Consider the following 23,411-nt stretch of genomic DNA (forward strand, 5'->3'; position numbering starts at 1 on the left):
CTGCTGTATGGGAGGAAGTTTTAAACTTGTGGGACCCATCTCTTGAACATTCTCTCTAATCAAACAATTTTTTAAGTTTATGTATGCTGTTTGCATTAAGCATGTCCACAATCATTCTGTTCCACTCATACACCACTATTATACAATAAAAGTTGTTCTTTACATCTTATTTAAGAAGTTTCCTATTTAATTTCTTGTTACATCATCTAGTTGCTCTGTTTTTACAGCTTTCAAAAGACTATCCACATTATCAGTATGTTTTAAAAGCTTAAAGGTTCTGATCGGGTCATCCCTCACTCTTTTCTCTTCCAATGTGGGCAGATTTAAAGCCTTTAGCCTTTTCCTGTAACTAAGCTTTATTAATTCTGGTACCATATATGTGCTTCTTTAGGTGTAGTGACCAAACTAGAGAAATTTATTCTAGTTTTGGCTTTATGTAGTTTTATGAACAGCTTGCTAGTATTTGTGTAACATTATACATGGAAACTATTCTGAGACAGTTTGTCTCCCTTGCTTTTCTAGTATCGGACACTGGCAACTGATAAGGGTAAGGTTGACTCCCAAGTCCTTTTCACATACAAAATCCTGTATGTATATGTCTTTTGTGCATTTGTGTTTATGCATTTAGCACAGCAGGAAAGTAAGTCTACCTTAGGCATTTAGGTGCCCCTGATCTATGCTGTCTTGTAGGATTGGGGTTGGGAAGCCCAGTGCTTTAACATTCGTATTTCCTTTTCAACTGGCATGGGCTTTCAGTTAGGACCTGTACCATGTTGACCACAATAAGGTAGGAAAATGTACATCCCTATATGCATTTGATCCATTCCATATGAATGGGAATGGAGTTGGTGATTATAGATATATGTGGGTGAGGCAATAAAGGCTAAGAAATGGCACTGGAGTTTACTGGTTATGGAGACTTTATTGTTGTGGAAGCCTCTTGAGGGAGTTCCAGTTTCAGAACAGGCATTAGAGATACAGATAGATAGATATATGTGGTTGTGGTATGATATGGTATGTAAGGACTGCTTAGCCATATGAAATAATGCCATGATAAAAGAAAAAAAAAAAGAGAGGTGTTCACCTTGCTGAGTCAAATTGTCTCAGTGTAGTCAGCCACTAAGTCTGCTGATGAATAGTCAGGAAATGAAATTATCATAATTTAGGTGAACCAGTGTCAATAATTAGTGATGATTGTTGCTTGATACTTATGCAGTTATGTATCTGTGTCTTCTACAATATTAAGGGGTGACGAGATGCTGTAGATAGGAGGCATAGAGGCATGCATAGGGTAGATAAGATTGGAGCAGTGGTGCATATGGAGATGATGTGCTGTCAGTGGACTGTTAGGGGAACCCTGGAATTAGTTTTGGGGGACATACTGTGGATGGTGGTGTCAGGTTTTGGTGCATTATAAAATATGGATGTGAGCCATTGTTTTGTCTGTTCACGATGCTATCTTCTTAAAACATGAAATTGTGAAGCAGTAGTTTTTATTTTTTCAAAGAAGTATGCTGTTTCCCATGCAGTGAAGTAGCACCAGGAACAGACAAAGAATGGCCTGATTTGCTTACATCTCTGTAGCTATCATTTATAAATACACCAAAACCAGAGCCCCCATCCATAGCCAAGCTTCACAAACCCTCCCTTGGTTCTCCTGACCATTTCATATGCCCATGCCCAGCTCATGGGCAGCATGTAATCCCCTGTGTACTACATTTCTCCAATACACTCTGTCCTTCAAGGATCTTCTCATAAGTGCCGAATTTGTTCTCTAGACGAAACTTTTTTATGAAATTTGATTCTTTTTATTTGTGCTGAATATCCAGTATGAATTTTTCTGTAAGTTAAAACTCCAATATGATATTTTAAGTATGCATATGTCAGAAGGTACAGAAACCATTCTTTTCTTATCCTAATGATGGGAACTGCATTCTAGGTTTCCACAAAAGAAGAGGATGTCAACAATAATATTAGTGACCTTTCTTTAATGAAAGAAGACATGCGCACAACAGCAGAGAGATGTGCACAAATCTACATTGAGTATTCGTCTAAGCGAAAAGAGGTAGGGTGTAATGATATAATTTTATACTGTACATTTTTCGTATCTGCTAAACTTGTTTCTGGAAGGAGATGTTGTTGAGGCTTTGAAAGATTTTGCTTTACCAGAATTATTTTTTCTGATGGAATATATTCATATTTAGAAAATTATTATATTTCTCTCCATCATTGATCTCAGTTTCCAGTTCCATGGGTTGGATCAGGTATTTAAAGCCTCTGAAATAACTATTACACATTCTCAACCTGTAGTTGAGGGAAACAGAAACTCCCACTTTTTAAGAGTACTTTCTAACTTTTCACACTAAATTGATAAGTCAAGTGAGAACGGCATTTCCATTTATGCCACAAGTTTATGTGAATCATTCATCTTGCATCTTTTTGTGAAATATCCTTAGCCCCAGTGATTTCTCTCACAGCATCTACCCAACTTTTTTACTTTTTAGCTTTCCCCTGTGTACTTTCAACTCTGCCACTTTATATTTTTTGACTAGCCTGTCATCCTGCTATGTGTTCTGTGTGGCCATACCATCTCATATGAGGATATGAAATGAATTTTTTTTATATAGAATGAAAATAGTGAAAATTAAGGTATAATTGTTCTTTTCACTTACTTTTAATTGAATAAACTAAGTCCCTTTTTCAGTATTTTTTACCAATCTATCATCATGTAAGTAATTCAGAAACTGCTTACTGTTTGAAATGTGTACCTTGGTTTCCCATATATAAACAAAATCAGTTATACCCATGAATTTGCTTTCACTGTAATCAGGTTTCTTTTTTGACATTCCATTAATCTTAATATTTTAAAAGTGTTCCTATTTTTACCTCTTCTGGTAAGACTTTTTTCACAGCTACCAAAATTGCAGACATAAATCTGACTAATCTTAGGATTGGCTTGTGGACAATTGTGAGTGGAAAACCTCTTTATGAAGACAGTGTAGTCATGTCCTCCCTAGGTGATAAGCTAGTAGATTCTTCCAGTCAGGGGCAAAGTTGGTGATAACATTCATCCATTAGGTGTTGTGGTTCTCATGTATAACATTTCACTTGCTGAGATGATCAGGTTGAGGTGACTTGCTAATGTAGGAGTTACTTTGTCTTTTTCAGGCTTGCGTCCACCACTTCCATTCAAGCCATACTAATTTCTTTGAATCTTCCTATAATGTCATTGAGTACTACATGTCAGTATATTCAAGTTTTATGCTCAAGTTATTCAAAATGAAAGGATTTCAGGGTCTCATTTAATTTAGAGATACAAGATGGTAACAGATTCAGAAGTTTTTTCTTCATTTGTCTTGTTGAACTTTGCTCTCAAGAAAAACTATCAAAATATACACATGAAGAAAATATGAAAATATTTTTGAATTTGTTAGGTTCTTCCACATATTCATAAGTGTCTCTAGCATTCTCTTGTCTTAGCTGGAATGAAAAACACATGCTTGAATCATGCCATACTTATCATCATAAAAAGTGTATCTTATGCAGGCACCCAGTATCTCTCCCTGACTTAAACATTGGCTAATGAAAATTTAGGTAGTTTTAGAATAGCACAACAATTACTGTGGTATTGTTGCTTACATTTAATCATGAGAAAATAATGAGTATTATTGCTATTGTGATAAGATGATTAATTGTTCATTTATTCCTATGAAGTTCTGTGTAGATAAATATGTAAAAGTATAATGAAAATACATATGTTTAGTCTGCTCAGTGTATGTAGTACATAATAATCCTTTTCTAATGGAATTCTTTCTATGAAATTCCTTTTCCTTGGCAAGCAGAAAAGATGGTAACAAAATTTTATAACTTCAACAAGAATATTTGAATTAAAAGCTAAGTAGTTGATGATGCATGTCAAGTAATACCCTGTTTATGCAGTCTTATCACATTATCTGTATCCAGGTACAGACAACTTTTCCCAGTACTTTGATTCGGTTTTAGATACCTACATTACTTTCACTTTAAGGTTTGTTGCAAAATGATATGATTGATGGAATATGACAAAAGGTAAGTAAAATGTAATCCCCTATTCAGCTACTGCTGCCAAATGCTTGTACTCTGGCTCAGCAGCAGACTGTTGAAAGTCCTTTGTTTATTTGAACAATGTCATAGCTCCTGTGTTCATTACATAATATTCTGGAACATACTGGAGGGTGAGAAGCGTGCAAGGAATAGAGTGAGTTGGAGCGATGTGGTATGCTGTGGTTGACGTGCTGTCAGTGGACTGAACCAGGGCATGTGAAGTGTCAGGGGTAAACTATGAAAAGGTCTTAGGGGCCTGGATGTAGATAGGGAGCTGTGGTTCCAGTGCATTACACATGACAGCTAGAGACTGAGTGTGAACAAATATAGTTTTTTTGTGTGTTTCCTGGCACTACCTCACCGAAGCAGGGGCTAGCAATGCTGTTTCCTGTGGGGCGGAGTAGTGACAGGAATGGGTGAAGGCAAGTAAGTATGAAAATGTACATGTGCATGTATGTATATGTCTGCGTATGTGTATGTATATGTATATATAAGTTGATATGTATCTGTATGTATATGTGTGTATGTGGGCGTTTATGTATATATGTGCGTATATGAGTGGGTGGGCCATTCTTCTTCTGTTTCCTGATGCTACCTTGCTGATGCAGGGAACAGCAATTAAGTATAATAGAGAGGTAAATTATCCCTGGGGATAGGGGAGAAAGAATACTTCCCACGTATTCCCTGCATGTTGTAGAAGGCGACTAAAAGGGAAGGGAGCGGGGGGCTGGAAATCCTCCCCTCTCGTCTTTTTTCTTTTTTTTTTTCCAAAAGAAGGAACAGAGAAGGGGGCCAGGTGAGGATATTCCCTCAAAGGCCCAGTCCTTTGAAATTTTTTTTTTATTGCTTTGGAAAGTACTGAACCAAGTGAATTTTCCATTAGGAGCTTAACTGATTTAAAGATGGATACAGGATATGCAGGCTTGCTGATTTTGAATAAGTGTTTAGCTGACTCTGAAAGTAATAAGAATATGTTCTGACATTTCAAAAGTTGGTTCAGTAGCATGTGTTAACTGCAGAACATACCTTTGGTTTTTGTTAAAGGTGAGTAAGCTTATGAGTGAGTCTAGTTACATTTTGTACCAGCAGACAGCATCACATGCAGTTGTAAACATTCCCAGCAAGCAAGAGCTAGGTGAGGCATCTGTCAAAATATTTTCTCATTTTTACCATGGTTTTTATCTATGAAAATTCTGACTAATGATAATTATGATAGCGTTGTTGAATATTCGCTTATTGAGGAATTAGGTATTGACAACATTCAAGGGGACAGAGAATATGATGTGTCATATGTGTTAAAATGTAGGTGTTAATTGGTAGGCAACCAACCACCAGGGATATATTTTACTAAAAGCACTCACCTGGGTATCTGGAGGGGTTAGAGATGGCTGCATAGTGAGCTAGCACTTCAGAGGTTGTCAAGTTGCACTCCTCTGACCAAGGTAGCTGCCTTTTCTTTCTGCCCCACCCACACGTAAACTACTGGCATTCTGTCCACAAACATACAATCTCTTTATCACTCACGACACTTGACAATACTTAACCCACACAGCTCATTTTTCATAACTCTAGATTTTCCTACAGTTAGCAGGCTGCCAATCCCTGCCTTTTGACAAAGTGCTAGGAGCAATAGATAGAAGTAGTAGTTAGGAACATTTAGGCAGGAGCATTTGGTAGAAGTGGTTGGTAGGAACATCTTGCAGGAGCATTAGGTGGAAGGAGTCAGAAGGAACACTTGGTAGGAGCCTCTGCAAACACTGCACTTGAGTTGCCTTCTGCCAGTGGCTTGCATAGGTTAAGGCACGAAGGGCAAAGAAGCAGCACGGGTTTGCTAGTTTTGGAGACTATATTGCTTTGGCCACCCCTTAAAGGGAGTTCCAGGAGGGAATAGGCATCATAAATATAGATAGATAGATATTAGATGAAGCAAATTACACTTTTCAGCTACAGTATTAGAGATGATGATCATGTTTTCTTGGCCCTCTGTTTAAAATGGTGACATTTTTTCATGTAGAAAGTGCCAAAAGTATATAATTTAATGTTTGATGATCTTTTGACAATTACTGAGCAGTATGAATTTCCATCTACTGACAGAATATATGCAATCCTTAAACATCAGCTTTGCAAAAGCTGTACCTTTCCTAATGAATCATTTGAGTTTCTAATTTTGAGAAATTCTATGCATGTACAGTTAAACAGCTTTTCAATGAATAATAGATTATTAAGAAGTTAGACCGAGAAAGCAGCATTATTTTTAAGAACAGGCTAAGAGAGCATTATGAGGAGGATTTGCAGGATGATATTTGTCAAGGCTGTTTAGGAATTCATAAAAGGTTAGTACTTTATAAGTGCAAAAAGATGCCTCCAAATAGTTATATATAAGACACTATTTCTAACCAGCCCAGTGATGCTAGGTGAAAGAAAATCACCTCACAGAAAGTTAAGTAGGAAGAGTTGGGAATTGCCGACAGGAATTCTAAGAGTTTAAGAAAATTGGCAACTGGAGTTTTTATACATGTTTTAATAGTTAAAAAAAAAAGAAAAGAAATCAACCTTTTGAGAAATAGATAGGTGAGACCCTGATTGGCTTTTAAAAGACTGTTTGATGATTTATGGTACTTTAGCACATTTCATAACAAATTCTGTGTTGAAGTATTGAGTATGGACTTAAGTTTTGATGGCCATACTTGAGGCAAGGAACAATACTAAACTGTTTAAAAGGTTAGGGCATTATTTCATCAGGTTGAAAACACTATGTCTCATCAGATAGTTCCATCATAAATTTAGTTGTTTTCCAGTTAATGGTATGACTTCTCAACACCAGTTTGTTGAGGTCAGCATGTAATTTTATTATTGATAGGGGAGATGAAAACTTGACACCTAAACCATCTTATGTCACTCACCTGCGCATCTCACAATCTCACATTTATTCACCTTTACTCTCAGTTTTCTTTTGTGCACACACTCCCAAACTCTGTTACCAGCTTCTGGGGTTTCTCCTTTGAGTCTGACACCAGAGCTGTATCATCTGCAGACAGGAGTGGATTCACCTCCCAAGCACTCTTGCTCCAGTCATACCAGAGACTTTGCCCTCATTCTAGGACCCTCACATTTACCTCCCCATCATCCCATCCATAAAGAGATTATATAATCACGGTGACATTGTGTGTGCTTGACACAGACCCATTTTCATCAGGAACCTCTTACTAGAAGCTTAGCATACATGCCGTACTCTCCAGGTAAAACTTCTTTGCATTTAGTAACTCTCTGTCACCTTTGTCATACACTTTCTTCAGATCCATAAGTGCCACATACTGTTTACTTTTTCCTAGTATTTCTCACACAAATCCTCAGAGCAAACACCTTGTGCATTCAGCCTCAGCCTCCCTTGAAGCCACATTGGTCCTCACTTGCAAGAAGTTCTGTGCATGGCATCAGCCTATCATTCTCCACTTACCCAAACATCATACCAGTTAGATTCAACAGACATTTATGTCTGTGATTGGAGTATTCACATTTTTCCCACTTGCCTTCATATAAGGGTATCATACATGCATTATGCCAGTCCTCAGACACCTTCCCTTGGGCTATAGAAATGTTGAGTAGTATGAGAAATCAATTAACATCACTCACCCAATTTCCTGAGAAGATCATCTGTAAAACCCATCCATTCTTTCAGCTTTACTACATTTCACATTTCATCTTGCACACATTTTTCACTACTACTGATTTTGCAATACAATTAGCCATGCCTCACTCACTGTACATGCCATGCTGTCCCAAAGCATACCACTTCTCCAAACAATGTTATGTAACAGATTCATCAGTCCATGATACTCACTGCTTCTATTTTTCATCACTTGTTTGCCTGTTACCACTTCTTGATATGCTTGTCCCCATGCATCCCCATTTGTTTCCTTGTTCTCACACTGTATTTCTCCTTCCAAACCATCTTTGTAATCTCTTTGAAGTTAATGGATACTCTTGCCCTGTCCCTCACTTGCCCCTCATTTTTTTCAGCTCCCATACTGTAGTCTTGACCTCCTGCTGCTTTTTTTGTACTCTTTCCAATGACTTAAGCTCTTGCACTTCTGTTTTACAGATACTGTCCTTACTTCCATTTTTCTTTCACTAGTGATATAACTTCCTCATTCCTGAACTCATAACCCTTTCTCATACTTCCGCATCCCACCTACATGTCGCACACTTTACCTACACCTGAAAGCGCTGCTTTTATATATGCTTTCCACTTCTATTCCACTCCCCTTTTCTAATTTACTTTTGTTCTATGCCATTATTCACTCTGTCTCTTGATATCCCTACTTACAGGCTGCTTTTCCGAGCTCACACGCTTTCACCCTTTTATCAGGCATTTGTTATATCCCCTTTTCCTAAGGCCACCACAAGCTTTCACACACACTTCCACTAATCACTGATGAGACATTCCAACTGGCAGTCCTCTTAGCACATTCACATTCCACAACCTCTTCTTTGCTCATAATTCAGTAATGCCTGTTGACTCCCAACCTCACTAACCCACATAGACATATGTATGTGCCTTTATTAAAACCAAGTATTCCTAATCATCATTCCTCTTTCACCACACAGCTAACAGACATTTTCCAATTTTCACTTACACTGGAAATCCCAAGCTCCCAAATTTTATTCCCAATAGTTAAAACTGCTCACTCTTGCATTCATATCTCAAGTGCTAAGATTCGGTTCCTTGCATTAAAATAGCCAAAACAGACACTTAGCTCCTCCCCGAAAGTACCCATTTCTTTTTCATTTCTCCCATTATCAAGTGCATAATTGCTAACCTTCAGCTAAGTCTTGTAGTCTACTCTCTTTACTAGCTATTCCCACTGAGGTGTATGAACGTTTTGGTCAGCTGTGAGCCAGCTTCTCAGGCCAAGACTTGAACATTGCCCACTTAATTCACATCTAACTGGATGTTTATATTTAGCAAGAGTCAGTGGTTTTCTCTCCTTGTGTTTGCTTACTTTTTATGATTAAAGTCATATGGCTGTGCACCTTGTAATTACAGAATATTAATTTTGCATATACTCAATTTAGTGATATTTGCAGCATGTACAACCACTCTTACTCATTCTTAGAGCTCCCCAGAATTTTGATTTCTACATCTGTTTGTTCATAGGGTTGGTTTAATACACATAGTGTGTACCAGAGTAATATAAGTATCTACCAATGTTTGGAAAGGCCCTCCTTATGCATGATGTTGTCCCACCTATATTTTGAATTTTATATGTGTAAACTGTCGTGCCTTGTCAGCTCGGCTGTGGAGTGCCCAGGCATCCATTGGTATCTGACTGACTATTAGAGGAGAGAAAGTTTAATGCTTATAGTCTTCATAATTTTCTCAGAAAAATGAATGAGATCTCAGTATTTCCATTTTATTTTGTTTGATATTTTTTGTTGAAATATTATGTGAATTTCATTCATCTGATGTATGAACTTACTAGTATTGTCTTAACAGGTCATGAGCCTGCGTGAGAAGCTATTAAACCCGGACGCTGCGTGGGGTGATGCCGCCAGCTCAACTTGGGCAGGTAAAGGGTTTGGCAGTGGTGGGGCAAGTGCCTGGAATAGTGCATGGCCCCCAAGTCAGCCCAAAGATGCATGGCCCAGTAGCAGAGCTGATGGTAGTGGCGCCCCCACCAGTTATCCGCAGCCTCTGCAGGAGCAGCAACAACATGCAGCAGAACATCAACCTCCAGCACGTCCCCCGCCCCCTTCCACTACCACCACCACAACCACTACCACCACCATGCCCTTTATGGCCGCCACTGGCACTGTAAAAGAGAAGCCGGCAGTACCCCCAGCCCCCCGGGTTGAGGGCTTCAACACCAACTCTACTACCATCTCCAACAATACCAGTGCTGTGGGCTGGGGGGTCCACAATACCACACCCCCCTCTTCCTCCACCACCACCACAGCCCCTTGGGGGGCGTTCTCCACCACCACTACCACCACCACCACTACCACCCCATCTACCACTTCCACTACACACCCAGGTATACCTCCTAACACACACCCATCATCATCCTACCTAGCTGTTTACAAATATTCATACTGTTTGATTTTTTCTTGGGATAACTATTGGACATCTTATTGCTACTTTACCACCTCATAATATATATATATATATATATATATATATATATATATATATATATATATATATATATATATATATATATGATCTAACAGCTTTTAAAGTATATCTTCTGTTTTAATTCTCTTGTCTCCCAGATTACACATGACCCATTTCATTACCTTTTATTCTATTCGTCAGAGTTGATAAGAATATTTGAATTTGTCAATTGATGTTTATCCCCAAGGTTGCACTAAGATGTTTCACAGTCCTGAGGAAGCAGCATGCAGTATGCATTGAATATTAATTAGGCTCCATGTTCTTTCAATGCCTCTTAGAGGTGTTAATGAATGATACACACTAACATAAAAGAATTATGCCAAAATTATTATTGCTGTGTGTAACATCAGCTTCCATATTCATTCTCAAACAGTTTTCCCAGTTGGCAGCAGAAAATGCTAGTGTGAAATAATCTCATAACTGTCAATTTAATCTCTCCATATGACTAGTGGAATTCCTTCTTCCTGAATTTCCTATCTTTTCCCTCAGAAACTGTAAGTAACAAAATTGACTGTGAACTGAATATTGTGCACACACACAAATATGTGGAAAAAATATGAGGATTTTTGGCTTGGAATTGAGAGGTAGAGGGTGGGTCTCTTGCTTGAATCATCACCCACTTTTCTTATTTCCTAAAAAAGGAAAAATGGGAGGTCAATAGTACATAGCAGAAGGGTGTTATAGCTAAATCTTATTAAGTGTTGGTTTTATTGTTTATTGCCCAATAGACTTTAAGTAAAGCATATTTGATTTCTTACCCATGATGGCTGTTATAGGATACTTTAAATTTGTCTCAGAATCTAAGGGCTTTCTGATGATTTGCAGTTTTTACCAGGTCAGTTCCTTAAATGCGAGTACAACTGTCTGAGTAGAATGATACATGAAGTATTCATTCATAGAATAGTAGGTATCAGCTTCCATGGTGTAATGGTTAGCTTCCTTTCCTATGAACTCACATATGGGCTCCACTTGCAAGAGATTACATCGCGAGTGAAAAGTCACCTTTAGCAGGACTGTATCACTGGAAGTATAGTCTCATCAGAGAATTTCTCTCTTCATAGGAGTTGACATTTCTATGCAGCTGGAAGTAGTTCAGCCTTGGACTGCAGGAGTTTTTAGAAAGAGATCCTAGGTAACACCAGGACTCTTAGAAATTGGTCTTGGGGTGATTTTTTATAATGAATAGATGTGAAATGTCCATGATTAGGGCATTTAGTTACCCATGCTGTTTTAAGGACCATAGAAAAAGCCAACTGGCATTGGTAGCTGAGCACTGCTGTGGGGAAAGTTAAGGGGCTGTTCTCTCTTAACGTTGAGTCATTTTTTTTGGGCCACAATTACTCAGTGATACCACTTTATGTATGTTGTTCATGTAAGACTGCAGTTATGATTAGTTGATTTGGGTAAGTGCTTATGCATCTGGCCACAAGAAGAATAATAAAGAAAGGCAAGTGTTTTTGGAGCAGCTGAGTGAGTATATCAGTAGTTTTGATGTGAGAGATTGTGTTAGTGGTGGCTAATTGGAATGTGAAAGTGAAGAATGTGACAGTTGAGGGTATAATTGGAGGACATGGCATATTCAGTAAGGTGAACAGAAATGTTGAACAGCTTGTGTAGTAGTGTGCTGAAAAATTACTGGTGAATGGGAATACCTGGTTTAAAAAGATGGACATACATAAGTATATGTGGGTGAGTAGGAAAAATGTTTTATCTACCTATATCTCTGATGCCCATTCCTTTTGAGAACTCCCTCAAGGTGGGTGGCACAAGAAAAGTCTTCATTACTGAACTCCATTGTTGCTTCTTATCCTTTTAGTACCTCATTCTCAACAGGCCACTGGCAGAAGGCAGTTCTATTGCAGTGTTTCTGTAGGCTCCTTCCTAATGTTCCTACCTACTGGTACATAATTTTCCAACTTACTACTTCTGCCTAATGCTTTCACCAAACTCCATCCTAACATCAACACACCTGGCTCAAGATCTGTATTCCAACCACCACACTTTCCCTATGTTTTGCCTACTGCTCTCCAAAGTCTACAAATTTTATATTTTTCTTCTACAATCTAAGCTCCTACCATGAGACTGTGGCATCCTCTTTCCTGCAAGCTGAGATCCTCTACTTAGGGGAATTCAACATTCACCATAGGGAATGGTTTAATTCCTTCCTATGGATGTTAAGGAGATTGAAGCCCTCACATTCTTCATTCTCCATTTGGTGAAGAGAGGAGGTAGGGAGAGCTTTGCATAAGATAGAACATGGCAAGGCAGCTGGAGTGGATGATCATGCAGTTGAGTTTGCTAGGAGTGGTTTGCTATGATTTTCATTGTGGGTATCAATCTTGGTAAGGTGCCTGAGGATAGGCAGAATGCATATACAGTATTGAATTAAGGCAAGGTGGGCATAGGTGAATGCTTAAATTTCAGAGGTATGAGATTATTGAGAGTACTTGGTCAGTTGTATGTAAGAAATGTGGTCGCATGCATAGAGCATCAGACTGGAGAAAAACAGTGTAGTTTTGAGTGGTAGGGGATGTCTGAATCAGATGTTTGCATTGAAAAATATGCGTGAAAAATACTAGAGAAAAATAAGGATTTGCAAGTGGCATTTATGGATCTGGAGAAAGCATATGATGATGTTGATAGAAATGCTTTGTAGAAGGTGTTATGAATATATGATTTGGAAGGAAAGCTCTCAGGAGCAATGAGGAGTTTTTATCAAGAGAATATGGCATGTGCATGAGTAGATAGATAGGAGGGAGAGTGGTTTTAAGTGAAGATGGATTTGTGGCTGTGGTGTGTGATGTCATCATGGCTATTCAGTTTGTTTATGGATAGAGTGGTGATTATGGTAAATGCAAGTGTTGGAGAGAGGGGCAGGTATGCAGTCTGTTGGGAGTAAGATGCCTGGAATATTAATCAGTTGTGGTTTGGTGATAAAACAACACTGGTGGAAGATTTGTGAGAAACAGTGTAAGTTGGTGTCTGAGTTTATGAGAGTCTGTGAAAGGAGAAGGTTGAGAGTAAATGTGAATTAAAGCAAGGTCATTAGGTTTAGTGATGCAAGGAGAAAGGTTGCTGTAGGTGTGAGTTTGAATGGAAAGAATTTATAGGAAGTGATTTGACATGGCCGTGAATGGAATCACAAAAGCAGAGGTGAGTCCTAAGATGGTTGAGGGAGCAAAGGGTCTGGGAGTGTTGAAGTAAGTGTGGAAAAAGAAGTTCCTTTCTTGGATGTCAAAAATGCATATGTTTGAAGGTATAGTGGTCTGTCATGATTAAAATGGTCCCACAGGTTTACACTAAACACACTATCCTCCTCCTCTCTACAGAAAGCCTTGATTTTTTGTTTATCCCCAGCATTCTACTGAGGGTACAGGAATTGACGTCATACCTTGCTAGCAATCCTGATATTATAAGCTTGAAAATAAGTCCCCTATACTTTGCTAATATTTCTTCTGATCTCCTATTAACTGCATTGTTTGTCCCCACCTGCACAACAAAAACCTCATCCTTGAGATTGTTTAAGACTATGTTTTCAAACTTATCTAGGATGTGTTCTGTCCTAGCACCTGAATAACAACAGTTCTTCCTATTCCTACCCTTCGCAAAGAACTCCTGGTCCCTGATCAGGATGATGCTACGGTCATCTTATACTTCATCATCTAATACACTGAACCTATTGTGAGTGGAGAGTTTATTGCTAGTAGATTGTTCAGTTATGTGGTAACAGGTTTTCCTCGCAGGTTGGAAAGTGAAAGTGTCTGCCAACCTCATCTCGGTGGTTGCTGCTACCTGAGCAATCTACCCTGGATGATATACCTGTGTCTGTCTTCTGTATTGCAACCACTTTTGCTGCCAAGAACCCAGCTTCCTCTTCCCACCCTTTCACCCAACATATAGTTTCTCTAAGGCTTAGCTGTTTTTCTTAACACTTACTGAAAGCCTATCAAATACATCACAGAACAAACAAGAAGTGTACTCACCTTCTCTTAGGAGAAAATCCCTGGTGAACTCCTGATGGCATCTAGGGCAGGCAGCTTAAGAAGCTGGAGCTATCTTCTAGGATTTCACCAAGATTCAAAGGATTTTACTAAGATTCAAGTAGGTCACTAAGCAACACACAAAAAGGCCTGTTTGAAACTGGGTCGGCATGTGTGTCGCTTGAGGTTGTGCTCAAATGGTTTGGGCATATGGAGAGAATGAGTGAGGAGAGGTTGACGAAGAGGATATGTGTTAAATGTGAATGGGATAAGGAGAAGGAGACCAAATTGGGGAAGGAAGGATGGAATGAATAAGATTTCGAGTTCTTAGGGCTTGAATTTGGAGGAGGGTGAAAGGTATGCTTTGGACTGAGAGTAGTAGAGTGATATATAAGTGGATGATATTCTTTTAGTGGACTGAACCAGGGCACATGAAGCAGGTGGAGAAAACCATTGGAAGATATGTAGGGGCTGGATGTGGATAGGGGACTGTGATTTTGGTGCATTTCACAAGACAGCAGGAGAATGGATGAGTGAATTAGGCACTACCTCTGTAATGAATGTGGGGAAACAGTAAATAAGTAGGAAAGAAGGAAAAATGTTCATAGCTAGTGATAGATAAGCTTTCCAGTTTAGAAACAGGGTGTTTTGTTGCATTGAATGTGATGAAACTTGTATGATGTAGGTTTCTTTTAAAGCCATTTTGAATTGAATGCTCACTGACAAAGTTTATTGGAAGTTGAAGAGCAAAAGATGGTGAATTTTTTGTGGAATCATCTGATTGATTTTTACAAGTTAGATAGAGGAGCTGTAAAGTTACCAGTCACAAATGATACCTTTATAAGAAAATGTATTTCCACCTTCTAGGGAAAATTTCCCATTATCTAGCAGTTCTGTTATAATGCAAAATGTCTGTGAGATATTTGATAGGAATTTGCTTCATCTTTATGAAAATTTTTATATTAGATAAAAGGGAACTTTCCCAGTGCTCCAGATATGAAAAAGTTTTTTCATTTCATATGAACTTGACTTTATTCTTGTTAATCCAAAGGCAGGAAAGCAAGAAATATTGATGAGACAACTTTTAAAGGTATCGAAAGCAGCACTCAAGTATTTCTTCAATCATTTCCATTTTTAACTGGTCAGGTGTTGCCTTGGAATTTATAATTTTAGACATCCAACGTCAAAGTCCCTTGTTGTATGTAGGCCTCATATATTTAGAGACCTAGTATTCTTTGTAGACCAGCTAATCATATACCTGCTCAAAGGCTTCATCTACAAAGTGAGTGAAGTCCACCTTGTTCTTGATATAGGTACCAGCTTAGAAGAGAACCCCTTTAGTAATCCATAGCTGGTAATTATATATGTCACTATGTGCCATGTGTCCTTTGCATATAGGATGAGCCATCAGTTGAAGTACATTTCAACTTCCTAAACAAAACTGTTACCAACTTTAAGAAATAGTGATTTGAAAAGATTAAGTGATGGAGGCTCTAGGATACATTAGCCTGAACATTCAGGTGGGTGAAAGGCATGCACAGGATAGAATAAATGAAATGTCATATGCGGGGAGGCACATTGACTTCATCTACAAAGGGACAATAGATTCCAACTTATTCTTGATATAGGAACAAAAGAGAACCCTCTAGGACTCCTTAGCTACTTAATTCTTTTGTCTACCTTGATATTTTTGCTCTTGATGGTCATTTGAATGATAGCTGAGCCCAGGGGGATTGTTCTCAGATAAAGGTTGGAATGATTTAATCAAATGACATTTGAAAGGAAGCTAACAACCATGAAGCTGCAGGTAAGCTTGACTATTATGAGAACATGGAGTTTTTGCATTTCCTGTAGAAAAGAATAGATACTGTCATCTTTTAGATATATTTATATTTTCCAGATTTTCCTTTGACAAAGAATGTGCATCATATTTACTTGGGAAACAATTTTGCATATATTTAAGGTCTAATGTAGTAACCAGATATTTTTTAATATAGAACATTGTCTACAAATAATAGTCTTCTTATGACATCTTATGACATCCCATTGCAGTAAACTTTGCAAAAGCTGATATTTCTATCTCCTCTTCCTCTTCCCAAGCCAAAATAACTTTTCTTTTTCCAATCAATCATAACTGTATTCAGGTAGTAGTTTTGGCTGATAATGGCAGAGTTGTCAAGGAAAGTACACTCACAGCTGTTTTGGAAATTTGAATGAGCTTAACTAAATAAAGGATTTCATCAAAGATACTGGAAAATGTACATATGTGATTTTTTATTTATATCAGATGACTTGTATTCAGCCAATATTATGCCTAGAATCAGTTTTTCATAATTTAAGCTAAACCCTTTAATTTTAAAGATACAGGACCACAGAGAAGGGAAAACACCATTCTTTAGTGGATAAGGTTTACTTTTTAATTATCTCCGAATTAAAAAGTTGAAGGACTTTGTCCATTTCTCTGTATGTAACTGCATAATTCAAAGACACATGGCTATGACCAGTCTGTTACTATTAGGTAGTCAAATACCAAATGAAGTCACCTACTAAAGAGAGTGGTCACTTCCTCCTTAATCAATTATCAAGAGTTAACCAGTTATGATCCAGATGAATTTAAAGCCACCACTGTCAGAAATGTTGCATTAACCAATTAGCTGTTAACCTCCCTAAGATTGCAGCGTAGGTAGCTTCTCATTGGGCAGTGTTTATCTGTAGACCATATTTCTCTGTCTGAGAGAAGCCTTCCATTGCAGCAGTTAGATATTAAAGTGTTTAGGTACTTCTTGCTTTTTCAGAATTTAGGGAGTAAACGTGCAAGGTCAGTCTAGATTATTGGGGAAAAAAATGCTTCCTGGTTATATGAACCTGATAAGTAAAGATTTAAAGGTTATATAGGAAGTTACATTGTTCCACAGATTTTCAAAAGTAGCTTTGTTTGACTCTGTGGGGCTTTACTAGTCTTGAAACTTTCACTGTTACCACAAGTTGTGTAGACCTGTTCAAGGTCAGTTATTATTTTATTTTAGTAATTCATTTTATTTTAGTGATCTAGTATTTCAAGGGTTTTATTTATATGCAGCATATGCAGCATGTTTTTGTTCAACAAAATTTTGAATTGCCTTTAAAGCAGTTGAAATTGAAGCTCATCTTGAAGTTGATCTTGAATCTTGAGTGTTTCTAGTAATCCATGTAAGAATGAAAAGTCATCCTCTGGTATTCCTGAGCCCAGAGCATATGGTTATTAGAAAAGGTGATTGACTTGTTCATTGTAGCCTCTTTGATGATACCTTATGCAATTGGATGACTTCTTGAATAACAGGGTAATGGGTATTGAATGTTTAGTTGTCCCACAAGATTTTGAGTATACCTTTGATTTTATGGTCTTACTGTTTTGTGTAAGGAAGATGGCACGGGACCCAACATGTAATATGTGCTCATTTAATTTTAGGAGCAGCTAACATTCTCATCAAGCCAGGAAAAGGATTGGCCATTATATGTCTCTACATGCATAGTCAAAAGGAAAATTGTGTATGTGTGATGTAGAGCAGGGGAGATTTTCTTTATCCATTTTGCAAATGAGGATTGCTTTAAGAGGGAAGTCTTTTTGCTGATTATACTCTTTCTATAATGAGTTACTGGAGTTCTAGAGGCACTGGAGTTCACTAGTTATGGAAACTCTATTGCTGTGGCCACCCCCCTTGAGGGAGTTCCAATTGGAACAGGCATCAGATATAGATAGATAGTTACTAACCTCAAGTAAGTGGCATTTGACCAGGGGTTAGACCTCTAAGTGAACTGCATTTTTTTTTTTTTTTCATTTACCCACTCATTCTTCATGTTGACCTTAGAAAAGACATCAATTACTGTTCATTGATGCTTATTTGTAGATAGGTATAGGTATCTGAAATTGATGTCTCGCTTTCCAGCAGCATCGTAGAATCCAGTGCCATGACTTGATAAACTTCTTAAGAAGCTAAATGGAGGTAAAACGTTTATAGTTAAAGAGTGGGGTTGCAGCTTCATTTCAGTGGATGGCAAATTGAGTTATGGTTGTGAGCTTGATAATTGGAAGAAGGCAAAGAAGTTATTGGTTCGAACAAACGTAAATGAAGTGAGATTGATAATAAGAATTTGCAAATGTCATATTAGCATAGTTAGCACTGACTAGGATTGTGATTGTTCATTCTTAAAGGATTATGAACCTCCTTGTTGGTGAAGAAAAAGGTTGAGTTTAGTAGAGAAGGATGTGTTTTGATATAATTTCTTTACTAAGGTAGATAGTGGAGAAATTTGTAGAGAAAATGAGGAAAGTGTATGTAGCATTAGTAAATTTAAAAGAAGAGCTTGTGATGAAATTTGGAAGAAAGGGATTCAGATCTGAATTTATGATGCATGGAAGACTGTTCAGTTCACATAAGAACTGTTATAATGCAAATAGTGTTTGTATGAGAGTAAAGGAGATGTGAGTATTTTGAAATAGATATGAGACTGTAATGATGATGTATAATTTTGGTGTACATACAAACCATGGTAAAAGAAAATGAAAGCTAACAGTTACTGTATGCAGATCATTCTGTGCTGTTAGGTCCAGTCTCTTCCTGCTTGACCTCCCATTACCTCCTGCAGACCATAGTACAAAGGTTCTCTCACATGTAGTCACTCTTACTTACACCACAAAAGCAATAACATATTTGCTACATAACACAATTGGAACAATAGCTCACCTAAAACAGAATGTTTGCATCTCCACTGATGTCTTTAGTCACCCTTTTAACCTCACACCGACATGAATCCAACCTGCACCCTCCTATCACCATGAATGGCCAAATGCTTTCACTCAACAAAACACGAACTGTTTTGGGCATCACCTATAGTTCACACATGACATTCACTCTCCACATCACAAATGTCAACACAAAAGCAACATGCAAACTAAATGCCCACATAAATAATTGATATCAGATTTGGATGAGAAAAAGAAACATTATTCTCTGGAAATAATTCACCCATCCCATCCTAAACTATGCCTTACCTACCTGGCTCTCAACCCTGTCAAAAGCAAATATAGCAAAGCTGTAAACCCCACAAAACAGAGCACTTGGAACAATCATTGGCTGCATAACAACCACGACACACAACACATATGCAATGAGTGAAAGAGCCTCCTTATTCTGTCCCACCTCAATATGCTCAGCACTCAATTCTCTGCAGCAGCACTAAACTCATCCCAACCAAATCACTCCATAACTAACACCAGCCTCCAAACAGAGGTGAAAAGCTCACCCTTGCTTCACACTTCAGCAGCTTATACTCAGTTTCTCCTACCCCCAACCTACACAACTGACAAAACATGGTTGCACTAAAGTGGCCTGACAAATGGTAAATGACTGTCTTCCCAACTCATTCTTAAACATTACTTCACCAGACATATACCTATGTGGAACCACATCCCAGATAAATGAGCTTTGCCTTCTTGTCTATGCTCATGACTTCACCTGTCTGCACAATGTTACAAACACTGATTTTACTTACTTCAGGACCATGTTCATGATGCAGCTACCACAGTGAAGACACTAAACTCAATGTTCACCAGTCATGCACTGTCTCAACATAAGATACACATACAACCTCTCTACTTTTTATGACCTATGGTCCTGCTTGTTGATGTGGTTGGTTTCCTGAATACTGTTGAAGCACCTTAGAAGGTATAAGGTAAGAAGAGCTGGATGGAATAGTAGACCATAGTGCAAATATGTGTGGGAAGGGTTCTTTTATATTTATGAAAAGGGTAGTTTCAGTTTAATCTTGGTTTTGAGTGGTAAAGAATTAGCTTTTGATAAATTCAGAATTTTGGAGGAATGACGGATTGAGATAATCAATGAGAACATAGTCATTCAGAGGAGAAGTGCTTGTCCCATTTCTAATTTATGGCTATAAAAGTTTTCCTCGTTCTGATAACTTAGAAATGTGTGAGCAGTGAATTGCATATTTAGGATAGAAAAAGAATAGATAAATTAAAGAATGAACGTTTGGGAGAAATGTGGCATGATGAAGTCCTTATAGTATGTCTGTGTAAGGTGAATGGTTGGTGAAGATATGGTATTATGTTTGAAGGTACTAGAAATAAACCAAGAAAGATATACAGAAGCTGTTGAGAAAGCTTAGATTTTTTTTTATCATGTGTGATGGAGGCATTTTATGTTTGAGGTTGGAGTTTAGGTAAAGATGTATTAGTATCAGTGAATGAGCTGAATGTGCATAGTGACTTAAAGGTGGTTCAGGAGTTTCACCTTCATATAACATAATGTCCTCTTTTATAGCAAAAATGGGCTGAAGAAAGAGATAGATTTTACAACTGATTTAGGATTTTAAGAGTGCAGATGTTGTTGAAGGACACTTCATGTGCTCCAAGCTTTGTCTTACAAGTTCATGTATCTCATTAAAGAGAAAGCAGTTTTACCACATGTAGATCTGTACATGAAGATGATCATGGGGACTTTCTACTCCTTGGTCATAGTGGATAGCTGTAATTGACGTTTAGGACTTTCTCATGCTTAGATTAATCAGAAACTTGTGAGGTTCCTAAAATTTTCTGTTAAAGAAAAACTTCTGTTCTTTGCAGAAGCATTACAGTCATCTCCTATGCCATTAAGATTCATCTGATTTAATGAACTATTTAAAGTTTGTTATACTAAAGCTTGTATTAGGATTTGTATCAATCTGTATATTTTTTTTTGTGAATAGCTGCAGGGAAACAACAAGAGATCTAAATTTTATGCTGTCTTTTCAAAGACCGAGGTCATTTAAGGAGTGTATTTTAATTTCACTCTTTACCCAAGTCTCACCTTTTTCAAAGCAAAGACATATCAGACAGAGACCAGTTACATGTTTGTTGCTAATATGCAGAAGATTGTCAGAGGTTCAAGTGGGCTCTTAGTTTGTAGCAAATTGTATTGCATAGGAAAATTGAAGCTATTTTCAGTAATACATATAATGAAGTGTAAAATTCGGGCCAAATGGGATTCATTGCTTCATATAGCTGTCTTTTCTTTCTGCCTCACCCACACATGGATTGCTGGCATTCTGTCCAGAAACGTACAATTTCTCCTTGTCACACATAGCACTTGGCAACACTTATCTCACTTAACATATTCTCTATAAATCTATATTTTCCTGCAGTGAGTGCTGTGCACTAGCCCTGCCTTTTGGCAAAATGGAAGGAGCTGTAGATAAAAGTAGTTGGTAGGAACACTGAACAGGAACATTAGGTAGAAAAAGCAGGTAGAAGTAGTAGGTAGGAACAGTAGATGGGAACATTAGTTAGAAGTAGTAGGTTGGAATATTAGGCAGGAACACTAGGTAGACACATTTGGTATAAGTAGTCAATTGGAATGTTAGGCAGGAAAACACTGCACCAGAGTTGCCCACTGCCAATGGCGCTAAAGGCTAAAAAGTGGCACTGGAGTTCACCAGGTACGGAGGCTCTTTTGCTGTGGCCACCTCCTTGAGGGGGTTCCTGAACATCGGAGATATAGATAGATGCACATGAAGAGTTTTTGAAGCTATTAAGTATGTACTAATGGACAGAAGCCTCATTTTCTCTGTTCTTGCGAATCTTTAATTCTGAATCCTTGTCAGTTCCTAGATGCCTCGCAGCAAATCTGAGGAATGCATTTTTTGCAAATTGAACTTTAGGCTTCTGGGATCAGTTTTGGATGGCAAAAAAATTTTAGTCTTTGATTTGAGAGTTCTTCTTACAAGAGTTTATCCTTACTGAAAGGAGAGTTAGTCCTGCCTTATTTACACAGCTTGTATTCTGTCATCTGCATAAGTTAAAGGGTTAATTTGATGTTTTATATATATGGATTTAGCAGAACATATTCTTTTGTTCGCTCATGGCTTCTAGAATTCTTTTTCCCATGTTGGCTCAGGCCATAGAATATTGTTGTTTCCTGTGTGCATTAAGGTATTATTGAATTTTTTGGACATCATTTTGTCCTGATTTTCAGTGATTGCTGTAAAATGGACATAATTTTTAGAAGTTTCTTTATTTCAGGAACATTAGCATGTCTGCAAAGTAATTTTGAAAGGTAATGGCATTATATATGTAATGTTCAGGTTAAGAAGTAGTTTTAGTATTGAGGAACATGAGGTTTAAGTTATCAAAGATGCTGTTTAAGAATTATATTATGTGCCATCATCAGATGAAGTTCACTTGTGCAGTTTGAGAGTAAGCATTTTAATGTTGAATATAAAAGCTGTTGACATTAACTACTGAACTGGTGTCTCGGCAAAAGGCCAGTTTATGTTTGGCCTTCTTATGTAAATTAAGGAAATGAGTGTTTGGATGTATATACAAACAATTGGTTGTCTCCTCTTTTTATAGCATATCAGACCTTTTGTATTCATGGAGGTGGGTGTTACTGGATTCTGCCTTTTTGTGGTTGCACTGTGAATAAAAAGTTGCATTTAGGGGGCTGTAATGTCGTCACTGGAGGAAAAGGTTTACAGTCTCATCTAGGAACTTTTCAGTCTAAAAGAATCCATTATTTCTGTGCTCCTGATTGGAACACATCCTTAAGGCTGCAGGAACCTCATAGAAAGGGCCCTTAGGATGTCTAATAAATGTAGAACTATGTTTCTGTAGCTCATTGTCGATTACAGTACAGAAAATCAGGTTGGAAGTAAGATTAGCTTCGAATTGTATTTATGCAGTGTACAAACTGTGGAGCAAACTTTTGCAACCCATTCAACCTGTTGTCAGAGCTCTAGCAAGTAAATATAATTGAGGTACTGGCTAGTTATGTACCTGCAGGAAGGTGAGATACTGTCGTAGGAGAGTAACCATTAGTTGACCAAAGTGTTGAATCTGATTGAAAGATTCAATTCAGCATGGTTCATGAGTGATAAATTCTTGATAACTGGTTATTTGAGGTGGAGGTAACCATCCTTTTTTATTAGTTTGACATCCTATTGAATGGGTGTCTGTTCTTCTTTATTCTAGATGGGTAATAGGAATATTTTATTTCAAATCTTGTTCGTATAGAAAGAAGTCTCTCTTACTTTTTAACTTAGTTTTCTTACACATTGATGTTTGTTAACATTTACAAGCCCTCTGGTAACAGATGATTATGCTCAAGACTTCTGCGTGCATTGTAAATAAGGAGCTGTGT

The 23,411-nt window shown here is 37.8% G+C and overlaps 1 protein-coding gene across 12 annotated transcripts in view; it reads left to right on the forward strand.

Annotated features, from left to right (window-relative positions):
- Positions 1-23,411, forward strand: part of LOC139762542 (intersectin-1-like) — a 382,245-nt gene that overhangs the window by 47,142 nt on the left and 311,692 nt on the right. For 11 of the 12 annotated variants that reach the window (XM_071687542.1, XM_071687546.1, XM_071687541.1 and 8 more), the window contains exons 8-9: positions 1,940-2,065; positions 9,581-10,118. In XM_071687542.1, coding sequence (XP_071543643.1) covers positions 1,940-2,065; positions 9,581-10,118 — 664 coding nt within the window. The remainder of the gene's footprint in view (positions 1-1,939; positions 2,066-9,580; positions 10,119-23,411) is intronic. The other variant, XM_071687553.1, reaches the window with a different exon arrangement.

Source organism: Panulirus ornatus, chromosome 43 (genome assembly GCF_036320965.1).
Source record: "Panulirus ornatus isolate Po-2019 chromosome 43, ASM3632096v1, whole genome shotgun sequence".
Classification (NCBI taxonomy): Eukaryota; Metazoa; Arthropoda; class Malacostraca; order Decapoda; family Palinuridae; genus Panulirus; species Panulirus ornatus.